At 45.5% G+C, this 22070-nt stretch overlaps 1 protein-coding gene across 1 annotated transcript; it reads right to left on the bottom strand.

Moving 5' to 3' along the window:
* Positions 1 to 153: 153 nt before the first annotated feature.
* Positions 154 to 21118, bottom strand: LOC139400210 (translocation protein SEC63 homolog; the record flags this gene model as incomplete). Its single annotated transcript, XM_071145198.1, has 9 exons — positions 20833 to 21118; positions 12359 to 12458; positions 11949 to 12063; positions 10714 to 10826; positions 7388 to 7449; positions 5401 to 5459; positions 5103 to 5153; positions 485 to 593; positions 154 to 248 (listed from the first exon to the last, which is right to left on the bottom strand). Coding segments are annotated over exons 1-9 (828 nt in total), but the record flags the coding sequence as incomplete, so codon positions are not given.
* Between the last annotated feature and the right edge of the window lie 952 nt (positions 21119 to 22070).

The following is a 22070-nucleotide window of genomic DNA, read 5'->3' on the forward strand; positions in this document are numbered from 1 at the left end:
GGCAGGCAGGCAGACAGAACGACAGGCAGGCAGGCAGACAGAACGACAGGCAGGCAGGCAGACAGAACGACAGGCAGGCAGGCAGACAGAACGACAGGCAGGCAGGCAGACAGAACGACAGGCAGGCAGACAGAACAACAGTCACTATTTTACCTGTGGTACTTGGATGTTGTCCGTGGGTCGTATGGTGGCCTCTTTGTTGCTGCGAGGGTCAAACTCAAACGCAGCCGTCAACACCATGGATAACCCTACACATGAAGAGTGAACAATACTAATATCAGTACCATTGACTAATTCGAGTTGTGCCACAAAATGCTAGAAAGTTAGCATTTTGGAAACAGCGGCCAGGCAACCTAAGCCAAAGCATGGGTTGCTGTCATACGTGGTCCATAGACGGATTACATGGCAAGGAAACAAAATGTGTCATTTCTATCAATTTGGGTGAAGTACCACTTTAAAACTGCGGTCAGGTTCGTTAACTCACGTTTCATGTTCATGTTGGGCGTCTTGTACATGAAGTGCATGAAGAGTTGTGTCGTGTTGATTAGAATCTGGTCGCCACTGTAACGTATAGACCGATACCACCACGTACCCTGAGGGGGAGAAGAGCAGAGACAAGGTTTGTAACTGATACCACCATGTACCCTGAGGAGGAGAAGAGCAGGGAGTTGAAGAAAGATTGAGGGAACTATAGAGGGAAGAGCAGAGACAAGGTTTGGGAGGTTTCCAGTAGTTCATACCGGTTCCGTCCCATTGGTTTAGTTGTTGGGAGGTACTCAGATTTTCATACGATTTCCGTTAAAATACAGTCAATCAACGAATCAGAGGTCATTGGTGCACAGTGATGTCATTACTTGTTGTCTTCAAAATCGGTTTCTTTCAGTCAATACGTCCCGTGAAATGGCCCATCATGTTTGGTTGTGTTACAAACAAACCAGTTGATTGCAGTGAAACCAAACATGACTGGAGAAGTCACGTTCTGTGTGGGTTATTTACCTGGAATGTGTCGTCGAAAATGGAATGAGACGGAATTCACGACACAAGCGGTTCACAAAATGTTGTTTCGTGTTAGGCTATAAAAACGGATTTTATCAAACAAAAGATCATATATTGTGTAACAATGAGCATTGGGATTGCAAACAGACGAAGATCGTCAAAGGCAAACGATTTATTTTAATGCAGTATGTGATTTTGTTACGCCTGTGCTGGTTGAAATAGTTGTTTTTTTATGGGGCTCTATGCTCAGATAATCACATCATATTCTTTCGCAGTAAATCCTTTTTTAAATCTGACAACGCAGTTGGATTAGCAAGATTCTAGGCTTTCGATACATGTGAGACACTTGTATTTTCATGAATGTTTAATATTACTATTTATGTAGCGATCACCGTATGTGACCGTATGGGATCGGTGCGCAGAGAGGTTAAGGAGAAGTTTATCTAAAGTTCCATGTATAATAGTTGTATCTTTATCAATGTTTATTACGAGTATTTCTGTAAATTGATGTGGCTCTCTGCAAAATCACCACATGCTTTAGAACTACTTAACAACGCATAATGTAAACTCAGATTTGTTTTATATAAATATGAACTTTATCAAACAAAACATACATGTATTGTGTAACATGAAGTCCTATGAGTGTCATCTGATGAAGATCATCAAAGGTTAGTGATTCATTTTATCTCTATTTCTGCTTTTTGTGACTCCTCTCTTTGGCTGGAAAAATGGCTGTGTGTTTCTGTGGCTTGGTGGTGACCTAACAATCGTTTGTGGTGCTTTCGCTGTAAATCCTCTTTGAAATCGGACACTGTGGCTGTTAAGGAAGAAAGGGTCTAATCCATCTGATACAGATGTTTTTTTGGGGTCAAGTTTAAGGAGCTCCTTTAGCACCAAGCTTTCTTTTTTGGGGAGATGCACAAAACAAGTTAGGCAGCAGGGATTTTGATCCACGAATGGGGGTTGAACATCTCTGCTGTAATCAAGAACCTTGGGCTGCGTTTCAAACTCAAAGTATACACCCCTCGGACCTGAAACCCCTCGGCCGTGACACCCCTCGGCCCTGACACCCCTCGGCCCTGACACCCCTCGGCCCTGACACCCCTCGGCCCTGACACCCCTCGGCCCTGACACCCCTCGGCCCTGACACCCCTCGGCCCTGACACCCCTCGGCCCTGACACCCCTCGGCCCTGACACCCCTCGGCCCTGACACCCCTCAGCCCTGACACCCCTCAGCCCTGACACCCCTCAGCCCTAACACCCCTCAGCCCTAACACCCCTCAGCCCTAACACCCCTCAGCCCTAACACCCCTCAGCCCTAACACCCCTCAGCCCTAACACCCCTCAGCCCTAACACCCCTCAGCCCTTGGATGATGTTTACATCGTCACATCCAAGTGTACCTTAAAATGTCCCTTGCCCAAGCGAGGGAGAGTGATGTTTGGAGAGGCAACGTCCTTGGTGGAAATCTGAAGTTGAGATTAAAAACAACCAACCTAAAGCTATTAATGTAACTAGTAAGCTAACGTATCTAGCCACCACTCCTGTCAGGTAGCTAGCTACGGTATTAATGTACCTAGTAAGCTAACGTATCTAGCCACCACTCCTGTCAGGTAGCTAGCTACAGTATTAATGTAACTAGTAAGCTAACGTATCTAGCCACCACTCCTGTCAGGTAGCTAGCTACAGTATTAATGTAACTAGTAAGCTAACGTATCTAGCCACCACTCCTGTCAGGTAGCTAGCTACAGTATTAATGTAACTAGTAAGCTAAAGTATCTAGCCACCACTCCTGTCAGGTAGCTAGCTACAGTATTAATGTAACTAGTAAGCTAACGTATCTAGCCAGCACTCCTGTCAGGTAGCTAGCTACAGTTACCCATTACTGGCTAGCTAGTTTTATAATTTGGTCATTTATTCCAATACATTTCAGAATTGCAAAAAAATATGTTTATGAATCTAGCAACGTTTTATGTATGTATGTATGTATGTATACAGTATGTGTGTGTGTATGTATGTATGTATACAGTATGTATTATGATGTATATGTATGTATATGACTTAGAATACGTGGACAACTACAAATACTTAGGTGTCTGGTTAGACTGTAAACTCTCCTTCCAGACACATATCAAACATCTCCAATCCAAAGTTAAATCTAGAATTGGCTTCCTATTTCGCAACAAAGCATCCTTCACTCATGCTGCCAAACATACCCTTGTAAAACTGACCATCCTACCAATCCTCGACTTTGGCGATGTCATTTACAAAATAGCCTCCAATACCCTACTCAACAAATTGGATGCAGTCTATCACAGTGCAATCCGTTTTGTCACCAAAGCCCCATATACTACCCACCATTGCGACCTGTACGCTCTCGTTGGCTGGCCCTCGCTTCATACTCGTCGCCAAACCCACTGGCTCCATGTCATCTACAAGACCCTGCTAGGTAAAGTCCCCCCTTATCTCAGCTCGCTGGTCACCATTGCATCTCCCACCTGTAGCACACGCTCCAGCAGGTATATCTCTCTAGTCACCCCCAAAACCAATTCTTTCTTTGGCCGCCTCTCCTTCCAGTTCTCTGCAGCCAATGACTGGAACGAACTACAAAAATCTCTGAAACTGGAAACACTTATCTCCCTCACTAGCTTTAAGCACCAACTGTCAGAGCAGCTCACAGATTACTGCACCTGTACATAGCCCACCTATAATTTAGCCCAAACAACTACCTCTTTCCCTACTGTATTTAATTTATTTATTTATTTTGCTCCTTTGCACCCCATTATTTTTATTTCTACTTTGCACATTCTTCCACTGCAAATCTACCATTCCAGTGTTTTACTTGCTATATTGTATCTACTTTGCCACCATGGCCTTTTTGCCTTTACCTCCCTTATCTCACCTCATTTGCTCACATCGTATATAGACTTGTTTATACTGTATTATTGACTGTATGTTTGTTTTACTCCATGTGTAACTCTGTGTTGTTGTTTGTGTCGAACTGCTTTGCTTTATCTTGGCCAGGTCGCAATTGTAAATGAGAACTTGTTCTCAACTGGCCTACCTGGTTAAATAAAGGTGTTCTCAACTAGCCTACCTGGTTAAATACAGGTGTTCTCAACTAGCCTACCTGGTTAAATAAAGGTGTTCTCAACTGGCCTACCTGGTTAAATAAAGGTGTTCTCAACTAGCCTACCTGGTTAAATAAAGGTGTTCTCAACTAGCCTACCTGGTTAAATAGAGGTGTTCTCAACTAGCCTACCTGGTTAAATAAAGGTGAAATAAAAAATAAATAAAAAAATACAGTATGTATGTATGTATACAGTATGTATGTATGTATGTATACAGTATGTATGTATGTATACAGTATGTATGTATATATATATTTATTTAAGCCATTTATCTGATTTTAGCCAGCTAGCTTCATACTTTTTTCTGACCTGCAGAAAATGCAGCCTTGATTACATTTGCCACTTCACGGCCACCAGAGTTTGACATGTGACTACAGTTTGCATTGAATTGTGGGTCATATCAACCTCGCAAGTGACCAAAGACGTTCCCTCGCTTCCTCAAGCTAAATCGAGGGGTCCAACGTCAGCGAATTGGGACTTCCACTTAGGATGGCAAACAAACTACATCCGGTTTCGACTGGATTCCCCCCTCCCCCCAGAGGCAAAGTGGCTGGCGCACGGGCCGAGGGGGTAAAAAAAATATTGTGTTTGGACTGCAGCCCTGATCTTGGCATCTAGCCACTTAGCTAGCAAACCAGCTGCACAGCTGGAGATCCTTCGACACAGCTGGAGATCCTTCGACACAGCTGGAGATCCTTCGACACAGCTGGAGATCCTTCGACACAGCTGGAGATCCTTCGACACAGCTGGAGATCCTTCGACACAGCTGGAGATCCTTCGACACAGCTAATATTTATTATAGTTCTAAGCAGCGGCGTAGCACCCCCCCCCCCCTCCCCTCCCTCCCCCCCCCTCCCCACGAGACGGTATTGAAAATCATACCATCAGTATTTTGAAATATACCAGTATACCGGTGTATTGCCCAAGCAACTCAGTAGATCTGTTTGTGTTTCTATGGTAACAGAGGACTCTTACCACAACAACCGGCAGGATGACCATGAAGGCTAGACCATAAACCAGCAATACCTAGAGACATGAGAGACAGAGAGAGACAGAGAGAGAGAGAGAGAGACAGAGAGAGAGAGAGAGACAGAGACAGAGGCAGAGAGAGACAGAGAGAAAGAGAGAGAGAGAGAGACAGAGAGAGAGAGAGACAGAGACAGAGAGAGGCAGAGAGAGACAGAGAGAAAGAGAGAGAGTGCGAGAGACAGATCTGTTAACTCAGTAATGTATAAACAACAGGTGGATCAAACCTAACAGGAAGAATACATACCAGCATGGAGTTCTTGGAGTCTACGATCCACGCAGGCAGAGCGATGCCAAAACTAGTGGCTGGAGGGGGAGGAAGAGGAGGAGGAAGAGGAGAAAGGAAGAGACATGAAACATCAATGTTTTTTATGGAATGGAAATAGATCAGGGGTCTCAAACTACTCATTCGGTCTTCAACGAGGTCCAGAGGGGGGGGTGCACATTCGGTCTTCAACGAGGTCTGGAGGGGGGGGGGTGGCACATTCGGTCTTCAACGAGGTCCAGAAGGCGGGGGCACATTCGGTCTTCAACGAGGTCCGGAGGGGGGGGGCACATTCAGTCTTCAACGAGGTCCAGAGGGGGGGGGGTGCACATTCGGTCTTCAACGAGGTCCGGAGGGTCACAAAATGATTTCCTCGCCGTAAAAATTAGCAAAACATTTCGAAATACCGCTACACCTTTATCCATCGCTTTTGGAGTTTTTGATGCTCCCGTAACTTTCATTCAGATGACTGTTATCAAGCTGGACACAGCGAAGAGACTATCAATGACTTATCAAGCTGGACACAGCGAAGAGACTATCAATGACTTATCAAGCTGGACACAGCGAAGAGACTATCAATGACTTATCAAGCTGGACACAGCGAAGAGACTATCAATGACTTATCAAGCTGGACACAGCGAAGAGACTATCAATGACTTATCAAGCTGGACACAGCGAAGAGACTATCAATGACTTATCAAGCTGGACACAGCGAAGAGACTATCAATGACTTATCAAGCTGGACACAGCGAAGAGACTATCAATGACTTATCAAGCTGGACACAGCGAAGAGACTATCAATGACTTATCAAGCTGGACACAGCGAAGAGACTATCAATGACTTATCAAGCTGGACACAGCGAAGAGACTATCAATGACTTATCAAGCTGGACACAGCGAAGAGACTATCAATGACTTATCAAGCTGGACACAGCGAAGAGACTATCAATGACTTATCAAGCTGGACACAGCGAAGAGACTATCAATGACTTATCAAGCTGGACACAGCGAAGAGACTATCAATGACTTATCAAGCTGGACACAGCGAAGAGACTATCAATGACTTATCAAGCTGGACACAGCGAAGAGACTATCAATGACTTATCAAGCTGGACACAGCGAAGAGACTATCAATGACTTATCAAGCTGGACACAGCGAAGAGACTATCAATGACTTATCAAGCTGGACACAGTGAAGAGACTATCAATGACTTATCAAGCTGGACACAGCGAAGAGACTATCAATGACTTATCAAGCTGGACACAGTGAAGAGACTATCAATGACTTATCAAGCTGGACACAGCGAAGAGACTTATCAATGACTTATCAAGCTGGACACAGCGAAGAGACTTACCAATGACTTATCAAGCTGGACACAGCGAAGAGACTTACCAATGACTTATCAAGCTGGACACAGCGAAGAGACTATCAATGACTTATCAAGCTGGACACAGCGAAGAGACTATCAATGACTTATCAAGCTGGACACAGCGAAGAGACTTACCAATGACTTATCAAGCTGGACACAGCGAAGAGACTTACCAATGACTTATCAAGCTGGACACAGCGAAGAGACTTATCAATGACTTATCAAGCTGGACACAGCGAAGAGACTTATCAATGACTTATCAAGCTGGACACAGCGAAGAGACTAAATACGTAGGTCCATTTAAATTTCTTCACAGTTTTGGAAAAAAACTAAAAAAATAAATGTTTTAAGTATAATTTCTATTCGTATTAGTCAAAACCACCCGCGGACCTGAATTAGAGTCCAAGAGGGGCGTGACGCTCCGCAAGCTCCTTTCCTCGGAGGTGCCCACTAGTCTAAAAGCAGTGTCTTACATCACTCATTTCCTGTCAGATCAATAAAGGGTAAGAAACAAGTGCTTTTAACTTTTGGAGGAAGGAGACACACTTCGGAAGTAGCATCGATGAAATGATTAAAACGTTGAGGAGTTGAACCGGTACCTTTTGGCCCATCTGGGTTTCCGTAGGTCTCCCAGTTCTGTCTTGACTCGTCATTGGTCAGCCTGGGGGAGGGGGCGGAAGGAAGAAAGTTACGAGATGAAGCAAACACATTGAGTGTTTCTCAAAACGCATACTACCTCCGAGCACGCAAACTGGAGCGCGGGAGGGTCGGGCCCAAATCAAAGGCGGAGCATAGAGGGCCCTTCTGAAATGCATACTACGTTTGGACATGCGTCAATGAAAGCGTCAACAGAAAGCATGGAAAGAAATGTGATGCAAATGTCCTTGAAATCATAATGGCAGCCATTTTATTTGAGCTGAAGCCGGAGCAAACGGACTCGGGAATGAAACGTTGCCTTTTCACATCTCATATGTTGCCGGACTACAATATTTGATATCTTGATACGTTAATAAATAGACGCTGTGATCGTTATGGGCATGTTTACCTGCCTACTTAGAGGAGATAGCAAGCCCAGAGTAAGTCAATAGGGCTAACTGGCTAGCTACTTGTACGGTTAGCTACGAAGAATTGTTAGCTAGCAACAACAAATCTAACTTGAAAAAACATTAGTGTTAAGTCATTTGCTGTTCAGCGTGAGGTAATACAGTAGGGGGAGGAGCAGCGTGAGGTAATACAGTAGGGGGAGTGCTGCTCAGTGTGAGGTAATACAGTAGGGGGAGTGCTGCTCAGCGTGAGGTAATACGGTAGGGGGAGTGCTGCTCAGTGTGAGGTAATACGGTAGGGGGAGTGCTGAGGTAATACAGTAGGGGGAGTGCTGCTCAGCGTGAGGTAATACAGTAGGGGGAGTGCTGCTCAGTGTGAGGTAATACGGTAGGGGGAGTGCTGAGGTAATACAGTAGGGGGAGTGCTGCTCAGCGTGAGGTAATACAGTAGGGGGAGTGCTGCTCAGCGTGAGGTAATACGGTAGGGGGAGTGCTGAGGTAATACAGTAGGGGGAGTGCTGAGGTAATACAGTAGGGGGAGTGCTGAGGTAATACAGTAGGGGGAGTGCTGAGGTAATACAGTAGGGGGAGTGCTGCTCAGCGTGAGGTAATACAGTAGGGGGAGTGCTGCTCAGTGTGAGGTAATACGGTAGGGGGAGTGCTGAGGTAATACAGTAGGGGGAGTGCTGCTCAGCGTGAGGTAATACAGTAGGGGGAGTGCTGCTCAGCGTGAGGTAATACGGTAGGGGGAGTGCTGAGGTAATACAGTAGGGGGAGTGCTGAGGTAATACAGTAGGGGGAGTGCTGAGGTAATACAGTAGGGGGAGTGCTGAGGTAATACAGTAGGGGGAGTGCTGCTCAGCGTGAGGTAATACAGTAGGGGGAGTGCTGCTCAGTGTGAGGTAATACAGTAGGGGGAGTGCTGAGGTAATACAGTAGGGGGAGTGCTGAGGTAATACAGTAGGGGGAGTGCTGAGGTAATACAGTAGGGGGAGTGCTGCTCAGTGTGAGGTAATACAGTAGGGGGAGTGCTGAGGTAATACAGTAGGGGGAGTGCTGCTCAGCGTGAGGTAATACAGTAGGGGGAGGAGCAGCGTGAGGTAATACAGTAGGGGGAGTGCTGCTCAGTGTGAGGTAATACAGTAGGGGGAGTGCTGCTCAGCGTGAGGTAATACAGTAGGGGGAGTGCTGCTCAGTGTGGTGTGAGGTAATACAGTAGGGGGAGTGCTGCTCAGTGTGAGGTAATACAGTAGGGGGAGTGCTGAGGTAATACAGTAGGGGGAGTGCTGCTCAGCGTGAGGTAATACAGTAGGGGGAGTGCTGCTCAGTGTGAGGTAATACAGTAGGGGGAGTGCTGCTCAGTGTGAGGTAATACAGTAGGGGGAGTGCTGAGGTAATACAGTAGGGGGAGTGCTGAGGTAATACAGTAGGGGGAGTGCTGCTCAGTGTGAGGTAATACAGTACGGGGAGTGCTGCTCAGTGTGAGGTAATACAGTAGGGGGAGTGCTGAGGTAATACAGTAGGGGGAGTGCTGCTCAGCGTGAGGTAATACAGTAGGGGGAGTGCTGCTCAGTGTGAGGTAATACAGTAGGGGAGTGCTGCTCAGCGTGAGGTAATACAGTAGGGGGAGTGCTGAGGCAATACAGTAGGGGGAGTGCTGCTCAGCGTGAGGTAATACAGTAGGGGGAGTGCTGCTCAGTGTGAGGTAATACAGTAGGGGGAGTGCTGCTCAGTGTGAGGTAATACAGTAGGGGGAGTGCTGAGGTAATACAGTAGGGGGAGTGCTGCTCAGCGTGAGGTAATACAGTAGGGGGAGGAGCAGCGTGAGGTAATACAGTAGGGGGAGTGCTGCTCAGTGTGAGGTAATACAGTAGGGGGAGTGCTGAGGTAATACAGTAGGGGGAGTGCTGAGATAATACAGTAGGGGGAGTGCTGCTCAGCGTGAGGTAATACAGTAGGGGGAGTGCTGCTCAGCGTGAGGTAATACAGTAGGGGGAGTAATGCTCAGTGTGAGGTAATACAGTAGGGGGAGTGCTGAGGTAATACAGTAGGGGGAGTGCTGAGGAAATACAGTAGGGGAGTGCTGCTCAGCGTGAGGTAATACAGTAGGGGGAGTGCTGCTCAGCGTGAGGTAATACAGTAGGGGGAGTGCTGAGGTAATACAGTAGGGGAGTGCTGCTCAGCGTGAGGTAATACAGTAGGGGGAGTGCTGCTCAGCGTGAGGGAATACAGTAGGGGGAGTAATGCTCAGTGTGAGGTAATACAGTAGGGGGAGTGCTGAGGTAATACAGTAGGGGGAGTGCTGAGGTAATACAGTAGGGGGAGTGCTGCTCAGCGTGAGGGAATACAGTAGGGGGAGTGCTGCTCTAATGGAAGGTTTGTGTTCTCCACACTCGTCTCTCTCGTCCTCACAAGAACGTCGTGAAGATAACGCACTCGGACCATGAGAGCGCAGCACGGTAGTATGCAGCACGGTAGTACGCAAATATGAGAAACACCCAGTGATTCATATTAACATTACTATATAATCTAGTTCACACAGACAGAGACAGACAGACAGACAGAGACAGACACACAGACAGAGACAGACACACAGACAGAGACAGACACACAGACAGAGACACACACAGACAGAGACAGACACACAGACAGAGACAGACACACAGACAGAGACAGACACACAGACAGAGACAGACACACAGACAGAGACAGACACACAGAGACAGACACACAGAGACAGACACACAGAGACAGACACACAGAGACAGACACACAGAGACAGACACACAGAGACAGACACACAGAGACAGACACACAGAGACAGACAGACACACACAGACAGACAGAGACAGAGAGACAGACAGAGACAGAAACAGACTTACGCGGAGTGTGCTTTGGCGATCCTCATGAACAAGTCTTCATCTCCTCCTTTATCAGGATGGAACTTCAGCGACAGCAGACGATACTGCTTCTTAATCTCTGATACAGACGCTCCCTACACACACACACACACACACACACACGGTCAATCCATATAATTTCTCTTAATGACGATGTATCTGTGTGCGTCTGTCTGCGCGTGCGTGTCAGCTTGTGCAACGACATTCTAGAAGATTCTGTGCTTCTAACTTTGTGGCAACAGTTTGGGGAAGGCCGTTTCCTGTTTCAGCATGACAATGCCCCCATGCACAAAGCGAGGTCCACATAGAAATGGTTTGTCGAGACCGGTGTGGAAGAACTTGACTGGCCTGCACAAAGCCCTGACCTCAACCCCATCGAACACCTTTGGGATGAAATGGAACGCCGACTGTGAGCCTGAAGGTCTAATCGCCCAACATCAGTGTCCGACCTCATTAATGCTGTTGTGACTGAATGGAAGCAAGTCCCCGCAAAAATGTTCCAACATCTAGTGGAAAGCCTTCCCAGAAGAGTGGAGGCTGTTATAGCAGCAATGTTCCAACATCTAGTGGAAAACCTTCCCAGAAGAGTGGAGGCTGTTATAGCAGCAATGTTCCTACATCTAGTGGAAAGCCTTCCCAGAAGAGTGGAGGCTGTTATAGCAGCAATGTTCCAACATCTAGTGGAAAGCCTTCCCAGAAGAGTGGAGGCTGTTATAGCAGCAATGTTCCTACATCTAGTGGAAAGCCTTCCCAGAAGAGTGGAGGCTGTTATAGCAGCAATGTTCCTACATCTAGTGGAAAGCCTTCCCAGAAGAGTGGAGGCTGTTATAGCAGCAATGTTCCTACATCTAGTGGAAAGCCTTCCCAGAAGAGTGGAGGCTGTTATAGCAGCAATGTTCCAACATCTAGTGGAAAGCCTTCCCAGAAGAGTGGAGGCTGTTATAGCAGCAATGTTCCAACATCTAGTGGAAAGCCTTCCCAGAAGAGTGGAGGCTGTTATAGCAGCAATGTTCCAACATCTAGTGGAAAGCCTTCCCAGAAGAGTGGAGGCTGTTATAGCAGCAATGTTCCAACATCTAGTGGAAAGCCTTCCCAGAAGAGTGGAGGCTGTTAAGCCTGTGTGGGTCAGGTAGTGTGTATTGGTCAGGTAGTGTGTATTGGTCAGGTAGTGTGTATTGGTCAGGTAGTGTGTATTGGTCAGGTAGTGTGTGTGTTACCTGGTCCAGGCCGAGGACTTCATAAGGGTTATACTCCTGGTACTCTCGGTCTAGCTTGGACACTTTGTAGGCCAGCAGCAGAAACACAGCCCAGCCAAACAATAGGGCTGCTTTCCTACACAAACAAACAACAGGTTATCTCACACAGAGACAGAGAGAGAGACAGAGAGAGAGACAGAGAGAGACACAGAGACAGACACAGAGACAGACACAGAGACACAGAGACAGACAGAGAGAGAGAGAGAGACACAGAGACAGACAGAGAGAGAGAGACACAGAGACAGACAGAGAGAGAGAGACACAGAGACAGACACACAGAGACAGACACACAGAGACAGACACACAGAGACAGACACACAGAGACAGACAGAGACACACCCAGGTTCTGGTTCATTAAGGAAGTGACTCACTTCAGTGTGGGTATGATGCTCTGCTGAGACTTCATCAAGCGGAGGCAGTACCACAGACACCGTCCATGCACCTTCCGCAGGCTCTTCAGACGCAGCTGTTCTGGGGTGACACACACGTTAGACAGGGAGTCACGGACATGTGGATGTGTGTACGTACAACTGTTTAGAGTAAAATACCCCCTCCCTCAGAGAAAGCTGACAGTACCCCCCACTTCCCAGAGAAAGCTGATAGTACCCCCCCCGCTCCGCCCAGAGAAAGCTGATAGTACCCCCCTCCCTCAGAGAAAGCTGACAGCACCCCCCCTCCTCCCACAGAGAAAGCTGACAGTACCCCCCATTCCCCAGAGAAAGCTGATAATACCCCCCTCCCTCAGAGAAAGCTGACAGTACCCCCCTCCTCCCCCAGAGAAAGCTGACAGTACCCCCTCCTCCAGAGAAAGCTGACAGTACCCCCCACTTCCCAGAGAAAGCTGATAGTACCCCCCTCCTCCCCCAGAGAAAGCTGACAGTACCCCCTCCTCCCTCAGAGAAAGCTGACAGTACCCCCTCCCCCAGAGAAAGCTGCCAGTACCCCCCCATCAGAGAAAGCTGACAGTACCCCCTCCTCCCCCAGAGAAAGCTGACAGTACCCCCTCCTCCCCCAGAGAAAGCTGACAGTACCCCCTCCTCCTCCCCCAGAGAAAGCTGACAGTACCCCCTCCTCCCCCAGAGAAAGCTGACAGTACCCCCTCCTCCCCCAGAGAAAGATGACAGTACCCCCTCCCCCAGAGAAAGCTGACAGTACCCCCCTCCCCCAGAGAAAGCTGACAGTACCCCCATCCCCCAGAGAAAGCTGACAGTACCCCCATCCCCCAGAGAAAGCTGACAGTACCCCCCTCCCCCAGAGAAAGCTGACAGTACCCCCTCCCCCAGAGAAAGCTGACAGTACCCCCCTCCCCCAGAGAAAGCTGACAGTACCCCCATCCCCCAGAGAAAGCTGGCAGTACCCCCCCCCCCCCCCCCCAGAGAAAGCTGGCAGTACCCCCCTCCCCCAGAGAAAGCTGACAGTACCCCCCTGTCCCTGTCGCTCTCCCTGTCTGTCTCTCTCTCTCTGTGTCTCTCTGGCTCTCTCTCTGTCTCTCTCTCTCGCTCTCGCTCTCTCTGTCTCTCTCGCTCTCGCTCTCCCTGTCTGTCTCTCTCTCTCTGTGTGTCTCGCTCTCGCTCTCTCTGTGTCTCGCTCTCGCTCTCTCTGTGTGTCTCGCTCTCGCTCTCTCTGTGTGTCTCGCTCTCGCTCTCTCTGTGTGTCTCGCTCTCGCTCTCTCTGTGTGTCTCGCTCTCGCTCTCTCTGTGTGTCTCGCTCTCGCTCTCTCTGTGTGTCTCGCTCTCGCTCTCTCTGTGTGTCTCGCTCTCGCTCTCTCTGTGTGTCTCGCTCTCGCTCTCTCTGTGTGTCTCGCTCTCGCTCTCTCTGTGTGTCTCGCTCTCGCTCTCTCTGTGTGTCTCGCTCTCGCTCTCTGTGTGTCTCGCTCTCGCTCTCTGTGTGTCTCGCTCTCGCTCTCTGTGTGTCTCGCTCTCGCTCTCTGTGTGTCTCGCTCTCGCTCTCTGTGTGTCTCGCTCTCTCTCGCTCTCGCTCTCTGTGTGTCTCGCTCTCTCTCGCTCTCTGTGTGTCTCGCTCTCTCTCGCTCTCTGTGTGTCTCGCTCTCTCTCGCTCTCTGTGTGTCTCGCTCTCTCTCGCTCTCTGTGTGTCTCTCTCGCTCTCTGTGTGTCTCTCTCTCTGTGTGTCTCTCTCTCGCTCTCTCTCTCTGTGTGTCTCTCTCTCGCTCTCTCTCTCTGTGTGTCTCTCGCTCTCTCTCTGTGTGTCTCTCTCTGTGTGTCTCTCCCTCTCTGTGTCTGTGTGTCTCTCCCTCTCTGTGTCTCTCTGGCTCTCTCTCTGTCTCTCTCGCTCTGTCTCTGTGTGTCTCTCTCTCTGTGTGTCTCTCTCTCTGTGTGTCTCTCTCTCTGTGTGTCTCTCTCTCTGTGTGTCTCTCTCTCTGTGTGTCTCTCTCTCTGTGTGTCTCTCTCTCGCTCTCTCTGTGTGTCTCTCTCTCGCTCTCTCTGTGTGTCTCTCTCTCGCTCTCTCTGTGTGTCTCTCTCTCGCTCTCTCTGTGTGTCTCTCTCTCGCTCTCTGTGTGTCTCTCTCTCGCTCTCTGTGTGTCTCTCTCTCGCTCTCTGTGTGTCTCTCTCTCGCTCTCTGTGTGTCTCTCTCTCGCTCTCTGTGTGTCTCTCTCTCGCTCTCTGTGTGTCTCTCTCTCGCTCTCTGTGTGTCTCTCTCTCGCTCTCTGTGTGTCTCTCTCTCTCTGAACGGTTGATTTATTGTGTACGGTAAGTTATTCAATGGGTCGCTTTGTTATTTTATAACTAAAACACTTCACTGCATTTCAAATCATGAATGACTCATATGCTGTGTGATTACATGAACAAATACATGATTGATACAGTAGTTTATATTAGACTAAGTATTGAAATATAGGCCCCTAAGTCACGGTATTAAGACTAAACAGGATGTGCTCTAAGGCCTACAGCTCCATGATGGTTCTACAAGGCTGTTATACCAAGTCTACTAATGATAATGACATAGTGGTGCTATACTACTAATGATAATGACATGGTGGTTCTATACTAAGTCTACTAATGATAATGACATGGTGGTTCTATACTACTAATGATAATGACATGGTGGTTCTATACTCCTAATGATAATGACATGGTGGTTCTATACTACTAATGATAATGACATGGTGGTTCTATACTAAGTCTACTAATGATAATGACATGGTGGTTCTATACTAAGTCTACTAATGATAATGACACGGTGGTTCTATACTAAGTCTACTAATGATAATGGCATGGTGGTTCTATACTAAGTCTACTAATGATAATGACATGGTGGTTCTATACTAAGTCTACTAATGATAATGACATGGTGGTTCTATACTAAGTCTACTAATGATAATGACATGGTGGTTCTATACTAAGTCTACTAATGATAATGACATGGTGGTTCTATACAGAGTCTACTAATGATAATGACATGGTGGTTCTATACTAAGTCTACTAATGATAATGACATGGTGGTTCTATACTAACCCTACTAATGATAATGACATGGTGGTTATATACTAAGTCTACTAATGATAATGACATGGTGGTTCTATACTCCTAATGATAATGACATGGTGGTTCTACATTAAGTCTACTAATGATAATGACATGGTGGTTCTATACTAAGTCTACTAATGATAATGACATGGTGGTTCTATACTAACCCTACTAATGATACTGACATGGTGGTTCTATACTAACCCTACTAATGATAATGACATGGTGGTTCTATACTAAGTATACTAATGATAATGACATGGTGGTTCTATACTAAGTCTACTAATGATAATGACATGGTGGTTCTATACTAAGTCTACTAATGATAATGACATGGTGGTTCTATACTAAGTCTACTAATGATAATGCCATGGTGGTTCTATACTAACCCTACTAATGATAATGACATGGTGGTTCTATACTAAGTCTACTAATGATAATGACATGGTGGTTCTATACTAAGTCTACTAATGATAATGACATGGTGGTTCTATACTACTAATGATAATGACATGGTGGTTCTATACTACTAATGATAATGACATGGTGGTTCTATACTACTAATGATAATGACATGGTGGTTCTATACTACTAATGATAATGACATGGTGGTTCTATACAGAGTCTACTAATGATAATGACATGGTGGTTCTATACTAAGTCTACTAATGATAATGACATGGTGGTTCTATACTAAGTCTACTAATGATAATGACATGGTGGTTCTATACTAAGTCTACTAATGATAATGACATGGTGGTTCTATACAGAGTCTACTAATGATAATGACATGGTGGTTCTATACTAAGTCTACTAATGATAATGACATGGTGGTTCTATACTAACCCTACTAATGATACTGACATGGTGGTTCTATACTAACCCTACTAATGATACTGACATGGTGGTTCTATACTAACCCTACTAATGATACTGACATGGTGGTTCTATACTAACCCTACTAATGATACTGACATGGTGGTTCTATACTAATCCTACTAATGATAATGACATGGTGGGTCTATACTAAGTCTACTAATGATAATGACATGGTGGTTCTATACTAAGTCTACTAATGATAATGACATGGTGGTTCTATACTAAGTCTACTAATGATAATGACATGGTGGTTCTATACTAACCCTACTAATGATAATGACATGGTGGTTCTATACTACTAATGACAATGACATGGTGGTCCTATACTACTAATGATAATGACATGGTGGTTCTATACTACTAATGATAATGACATGGTGGTCCTATACTAAGTCTACTAATGATAATGACATGGTGGTTCTATACTAACCCTACTAATGATAATGACATGGTGGTTCTATACTAAGTCTACTAATGATAATGACATGGTGGTTCTATACTAAGTCTACTAATGATAATGACATGGTGGTTCTATACTAAGTCTACTAATGATAATGATGTGGTTCTATACTAAGTCTACTAATGACATGGTGGTTCTATACTAAGTCTACTAATGACATGGTGGTTCTATACTAACCCTACTAATGATAATGACATGGTGGTTCTATACTACTAATGATAATGACATGGTGGTTCTATACTACTAATGATAATGACATGGTGGTTCTATACTACTAATGATAATGACATGGTGGTTCTATACTACTAATGATAATGACATGGTGGTTCTATACTACTAATGATAATGACATGGTGGTTCTATACTACTAATGATAATGACATGGTGGTTCTATACTAAGTCTACTAATGATAATGACATGGTGGTTCTATACTAAGTCTACTAATGATAATGACATGGTGGTTCTATACTAAGTCTACTAATGATAATGACATGGTAGTTCTATACTAAGTCTACTAATGATAATGACATGGTGGTTCTATACTAACCCTGAACATATTGGAATCGGACGATATTAGCTAAAAAATGCCAACATCGGTATCGGCCCGACACCAATGTTAACAACCAATGTCAAAGCTACCGTGATTACCCATATAACATAGGTACATGACGTAATGACACCCCGTAAAATGTTGCGCTATACGTTCAACACAGCATTCCTAACCTCGCCCACAATGTCTGCTGTGTGGATCGAGCAGTCAACAAGTCCAGCAGTCATTTGAAGGAGTAAGATCATTTTAGAGAGACAACCCAACGGCGAAATCCATTAAAGCCAAGATAATGGAATTCATTGCCCTTGACAATCAACCGTTTCTCTGTCGTGGGTGATGTTGGCTTTCGCCGACTGTTCGAGCACCGGTACACACTACCAAGTGCGCTATTCTTCAGATGTTACCCTACAGGAGTTACACAGTAATAGCGTCACTGCTATTAGCTTCATGACGCACTTAAAATATACGTCAAATAACACTATTTGATGCGTTAAATAAACTTTTAAAAGTCAAATAACACTATTTATATAATAATAATAATAATAATAAATAAGCTTTTAAAAGTCAAATAACACAGTTCCATTATATAATGTTGTGTGTTCTACATTTGCACGTGCAAGCCAAGCGCCACCACTACTATCAGTAGCACTGTCAAAGCTGTACAAGAAAGGTCTACAAACAAGCACACACCGGCCACGAACGATATGTTTACAATATCGCGATATTGGTATCAGCCAAAATGTCATATCGGTGCATCACTATTAAAAATAGCAAAATGTGAAATGATTTATCTGACATGTTGCTGTTGCGTGAGGCTTGGAGCTCATGGAATTAGCAGGCTAGTGAACAAACACTGGAACAGGCGAGAACTGTCTTATTTCTGTAGATATATGATTTATAAAGCCAGGCACATTTAACAGTTCAGCTATTGATTATAGACCTAATTAAAGTTGTGGTTTCTTCTCGCCTTACAATTAAGGCAACAGCTGTTTTCTCCTCTCCTAACTCCACCACATCGTTCTCAACCACAATACGCTGGTTAACATTACTATTATACACATAGAAACATGGTCTAGGAAAAGTTGCCAATTCAACAGTGGACTGATGTTTCAGAACTGCAGACAGCGACTGCTATCAAACACAGGAGAAAGTGCATTTGTTATAAAAGTATATACATTTTATCAGTGTTACACCATTGTGTCATTAATCATATACAATATCAGTAGCACATGTCTTAGAATGATGGACTGAGCCATCCCCACAGCCTCCACAATGGATCAGTCCACTCAGACAGGAACCAATCAGACAGGTGTCTTAGCGTGATGGACTGTACCATCCCCACAGCCTCCACAATGGATCAGTCCACTCAGACAGGAACCAATCAGACAGGTGTCTTGCACACCATTCTTTTTTTTTTACGATAGAAATCTCGAGGTCAGCCCTACATGCATCTATATCAAATCTAGCAATATGGCTTATTTTGGGAGCTATATTGGCAGCCTAGCAAAGGCATAGCCAGAAATTAGTTAGTGGGAGGGCCTGCAGGGATATGGATGGGACAACATTTGTAATAATAATAATACATTATTTTCTCAATCTGATTGGGTGGGCCCGGCAGGACCTGGCTCCACAGTTGGTGGGCCTGTGTCCACCCAGGCCTATGCCCCTGCTGCCTAGGCTAGTCTGCTAGTAGTAGACTCTTCTTTGCACAAACATACAGGTCATCTATCTAGATGTACATGGAGTCTCAGTCTGTATGTTGCACTGGTACTTTCAATTCTGACATTAGGTGTAGCCATCGATTAACATAATCTGATACGACTTCCACGTTGTCAAACGGATACAGGGGGACTAAACTGTTTTCCTGGGTAGCAGACTAACATCCACGGAGAAGGAAGTTCATAACAAACGTCACCAATCGCGTGGAGCTGAGACCAGGCTTTGTGGAGTCAAGTACCAACTACATCGCCCAAGTCAATACAGCATTTTCTTTAAACTATGAAACGCCCACCTTTACCCATGGTTGTCACCTGTAGTTGCATGCAATTCTTTGTTTTCTAAAACCCATACTTTAAAAAAAATAATAAACTTGAATGAAATACCACCACCGATTGTTTGCTCATTGCTGTTGCTCTAAGATGGCAACTCGCCGCAAATGTGCATATGCCAATTGAATCTCAACGAGGAAACATTTGGGGGCGTTGTTTGATTACCGTTTATTGAAAAAAAAAGCATTCATTTCAGCAGGCAAAGATTCCACAAAGCCCGGTCTCGGCTCCACACCGTTGATGAAATACCTCAGAAACTTCATTCATTCATTCAGAGTTTAGTCCGCTACTTCACGGGTAAAAGTTAGCATAACAGACAGCTGTGACGGGATAGCTACAATCCTAGGGTAAACATGTTTCTTTATGAATTCAACCTCACGGCCATATCAAAAACCTTCCAATGCTTTACTTAGTTATCAATCAAGTGACTAAATAAATACAAGTTAGTTAGCTAGCAAGTATAGCTATAGGTAGCTAGCTACCACCAACCCACGAACGTCGGCTAACGTGACCAGCAGCATACGTAACGAACGTCGGCTAACGTGACCAGCAGCATACGTAACGAACGTCGGCTAACGTGACCAGCAGCACACGTAACGAACGTCGGCTAACGTGACCAGCGGCACACGTAACGAACATCGGCTAACGTGACCAGCGGCACACGTAACGAACGTCGGCTAACGTGACCAGCAGCACACGTAACGAACGTCGGCTAACGTGACCAGCAGCACACGTAACGAACATCGGCTAACGTTACCAGCAGCATACGTAACGAACTTCGGCTAACGTCAACAGCAACATACGTAACGTGACGAACGTCGCAAAGAGTACAAAGAGCCAGACGACGTAAAATTCAGAGTAACCCGTTAACTAGCTAGCTAAAGTTAGCTAGCTGGACGGGACCATTTGTTATATAGCTAACTGACGCAGCTAGCTGGCTAAGTCACCAGACAAACATTAAGCTGAACGAGAAATAATAGCCAGTTAGGTGTTATTAGCACTGATATAGTATCCAATGAAATAAATAAAATAAAAGTTAGCCAGTCATATTGGTTAGCTAACTCGTAGCTAGCTGTTAGTTATGTAAACACCAACGCAGAGAGATTGGGCATGACGCTTCATTGCACCCCCCCATAGCAGTGCAGAGTTGGTAACGTCAGTTAACTACTTGTTGTTATGTGTATTTCAGCCAGCTAGTTAACTACTACATGCGAATGTAGCTAGCTGGAAACAGAGTTGGCTGGCAAGAAAAACTCTGTAACTAGTGGTGGTCCGTCTCGGAACTGGCTAATCGAATTTGTTAGTTAGCAGGCTAGCTAACTTCACCCATCACACACACACACAGCATACTTAGCTAACTAACCAACTTTAGCATGCTAAGCTAGGTGATGCTATCTTGTCGTATATACATCGGGGCCTTACCAGCATTCTGATCTCGGGGCCAGAGGTAATATGTGGCTGGGATAACGATGAGTCCAACAAAGGACGTTAGAAAGTAGAAAAATGTGTTGCCGCTGTCATCGTACTGAAACTGTTGCCCGGCCATTTCGTCGCGGGGTGTCTAGGGTGCCCCCTTTTCTTTCTCCACCGCTATGCCTTCCCAATCAAAGCCCAGTATGTATGACTTGACACACACCACTGATCAGGCAACAGCTAGCATAGGGCCAAAACAGCGCGATGCTGCGAGAGATCGGGTACGTGGTTTACGCCTGCGCAGTTGGTTAGTCTCTGCTTCCGTTCTTCTTCTTCTTCTTCGTCTGTGGAACTTCCGGGAACTTGTCCCTTTTGTTATGCTTCCACCTACTGCTTAGTATTTGATATTACTTCCAGCCTTGGAACTGTACTTGGTAAACTAGATGGGATACAGCTTTTGTCAAAGTTTAAAAGTCAAAAGTAGATTTTGTTTTGTACATTTTCCCTAACCCTAACCCTTTTCCTAACCTTAACCTAATTATCCCGAACTGCTACGTTAATACTCCTAACCTGTTGCGTAACTTCTAAACCTGCTACGAAAAGTCCCTTTTGACAAAAGCTGTATACCTTCTAGAAAAAAAAACGTGTTTCTCTTATGTCTGCTACGTTAGGTTCGCGCTGTACTGAACCACTGTTTATAATAGGCAATGCTGTCTAGAATAAACCCATCAATTCTAATGACTTAAATCAAATGTAAAGTCAGGAACAATATATACATATATATGTGTTTATTTTCAGACGTTTTAAATGGTTCTCATACGTTGTTGTCTTCTAATTCAAATTATCAGGATCATGTTCATCAAACCAATTTAATAATCAGGGATTAAAGAAGGTAGAGACAGCAATACATCACACAAAGCAGCCACAACTGTCAGTAAGAGTGGCCATGATGGAGTCTTTGAATGAAGAGATGGAAATAAAACTGTCCAGTTTGAGTGTTTTGTTGCAGATCGTTCCAGTCGCTAGCTGCAGCGTACTGAAAAGACGAGCGACCCAGGGATGTGTGTGCTTTGGGGACCTTTAACAGAATGTGACTGGTAGAACGGAACGACCTTAAGTGCACATGAGAAAGTACTTCAGGGGTACTTCAGGGGTACTCCGGGGGTACTTCGGGGGTACTTCAGGGGTACCTCGGGCAGAGCAAAATGTAGTTGGTGGTACAGTAACCAAAAACGGTTGAGAACCAC

This window comes from Oncorhynchus clarkii, unplaced genomic scaffold (assembly GCF_045791955.1).
Source record: "Oncorhynchus clarkii lewisi isolate Uvic-CL-2024 unplaced genomic scaffold, UVic_Ocla_1.0 unplaced_contig_6291_pilon_pilon, whole genome shotgun sequence".
Lineage (NCBI taxonomy): Eukaryota > Metazoa > Chordata > Actinopteri > Salmoniformes > Salmonidae > Oncorhynchus > Oncorhynchus clarkii.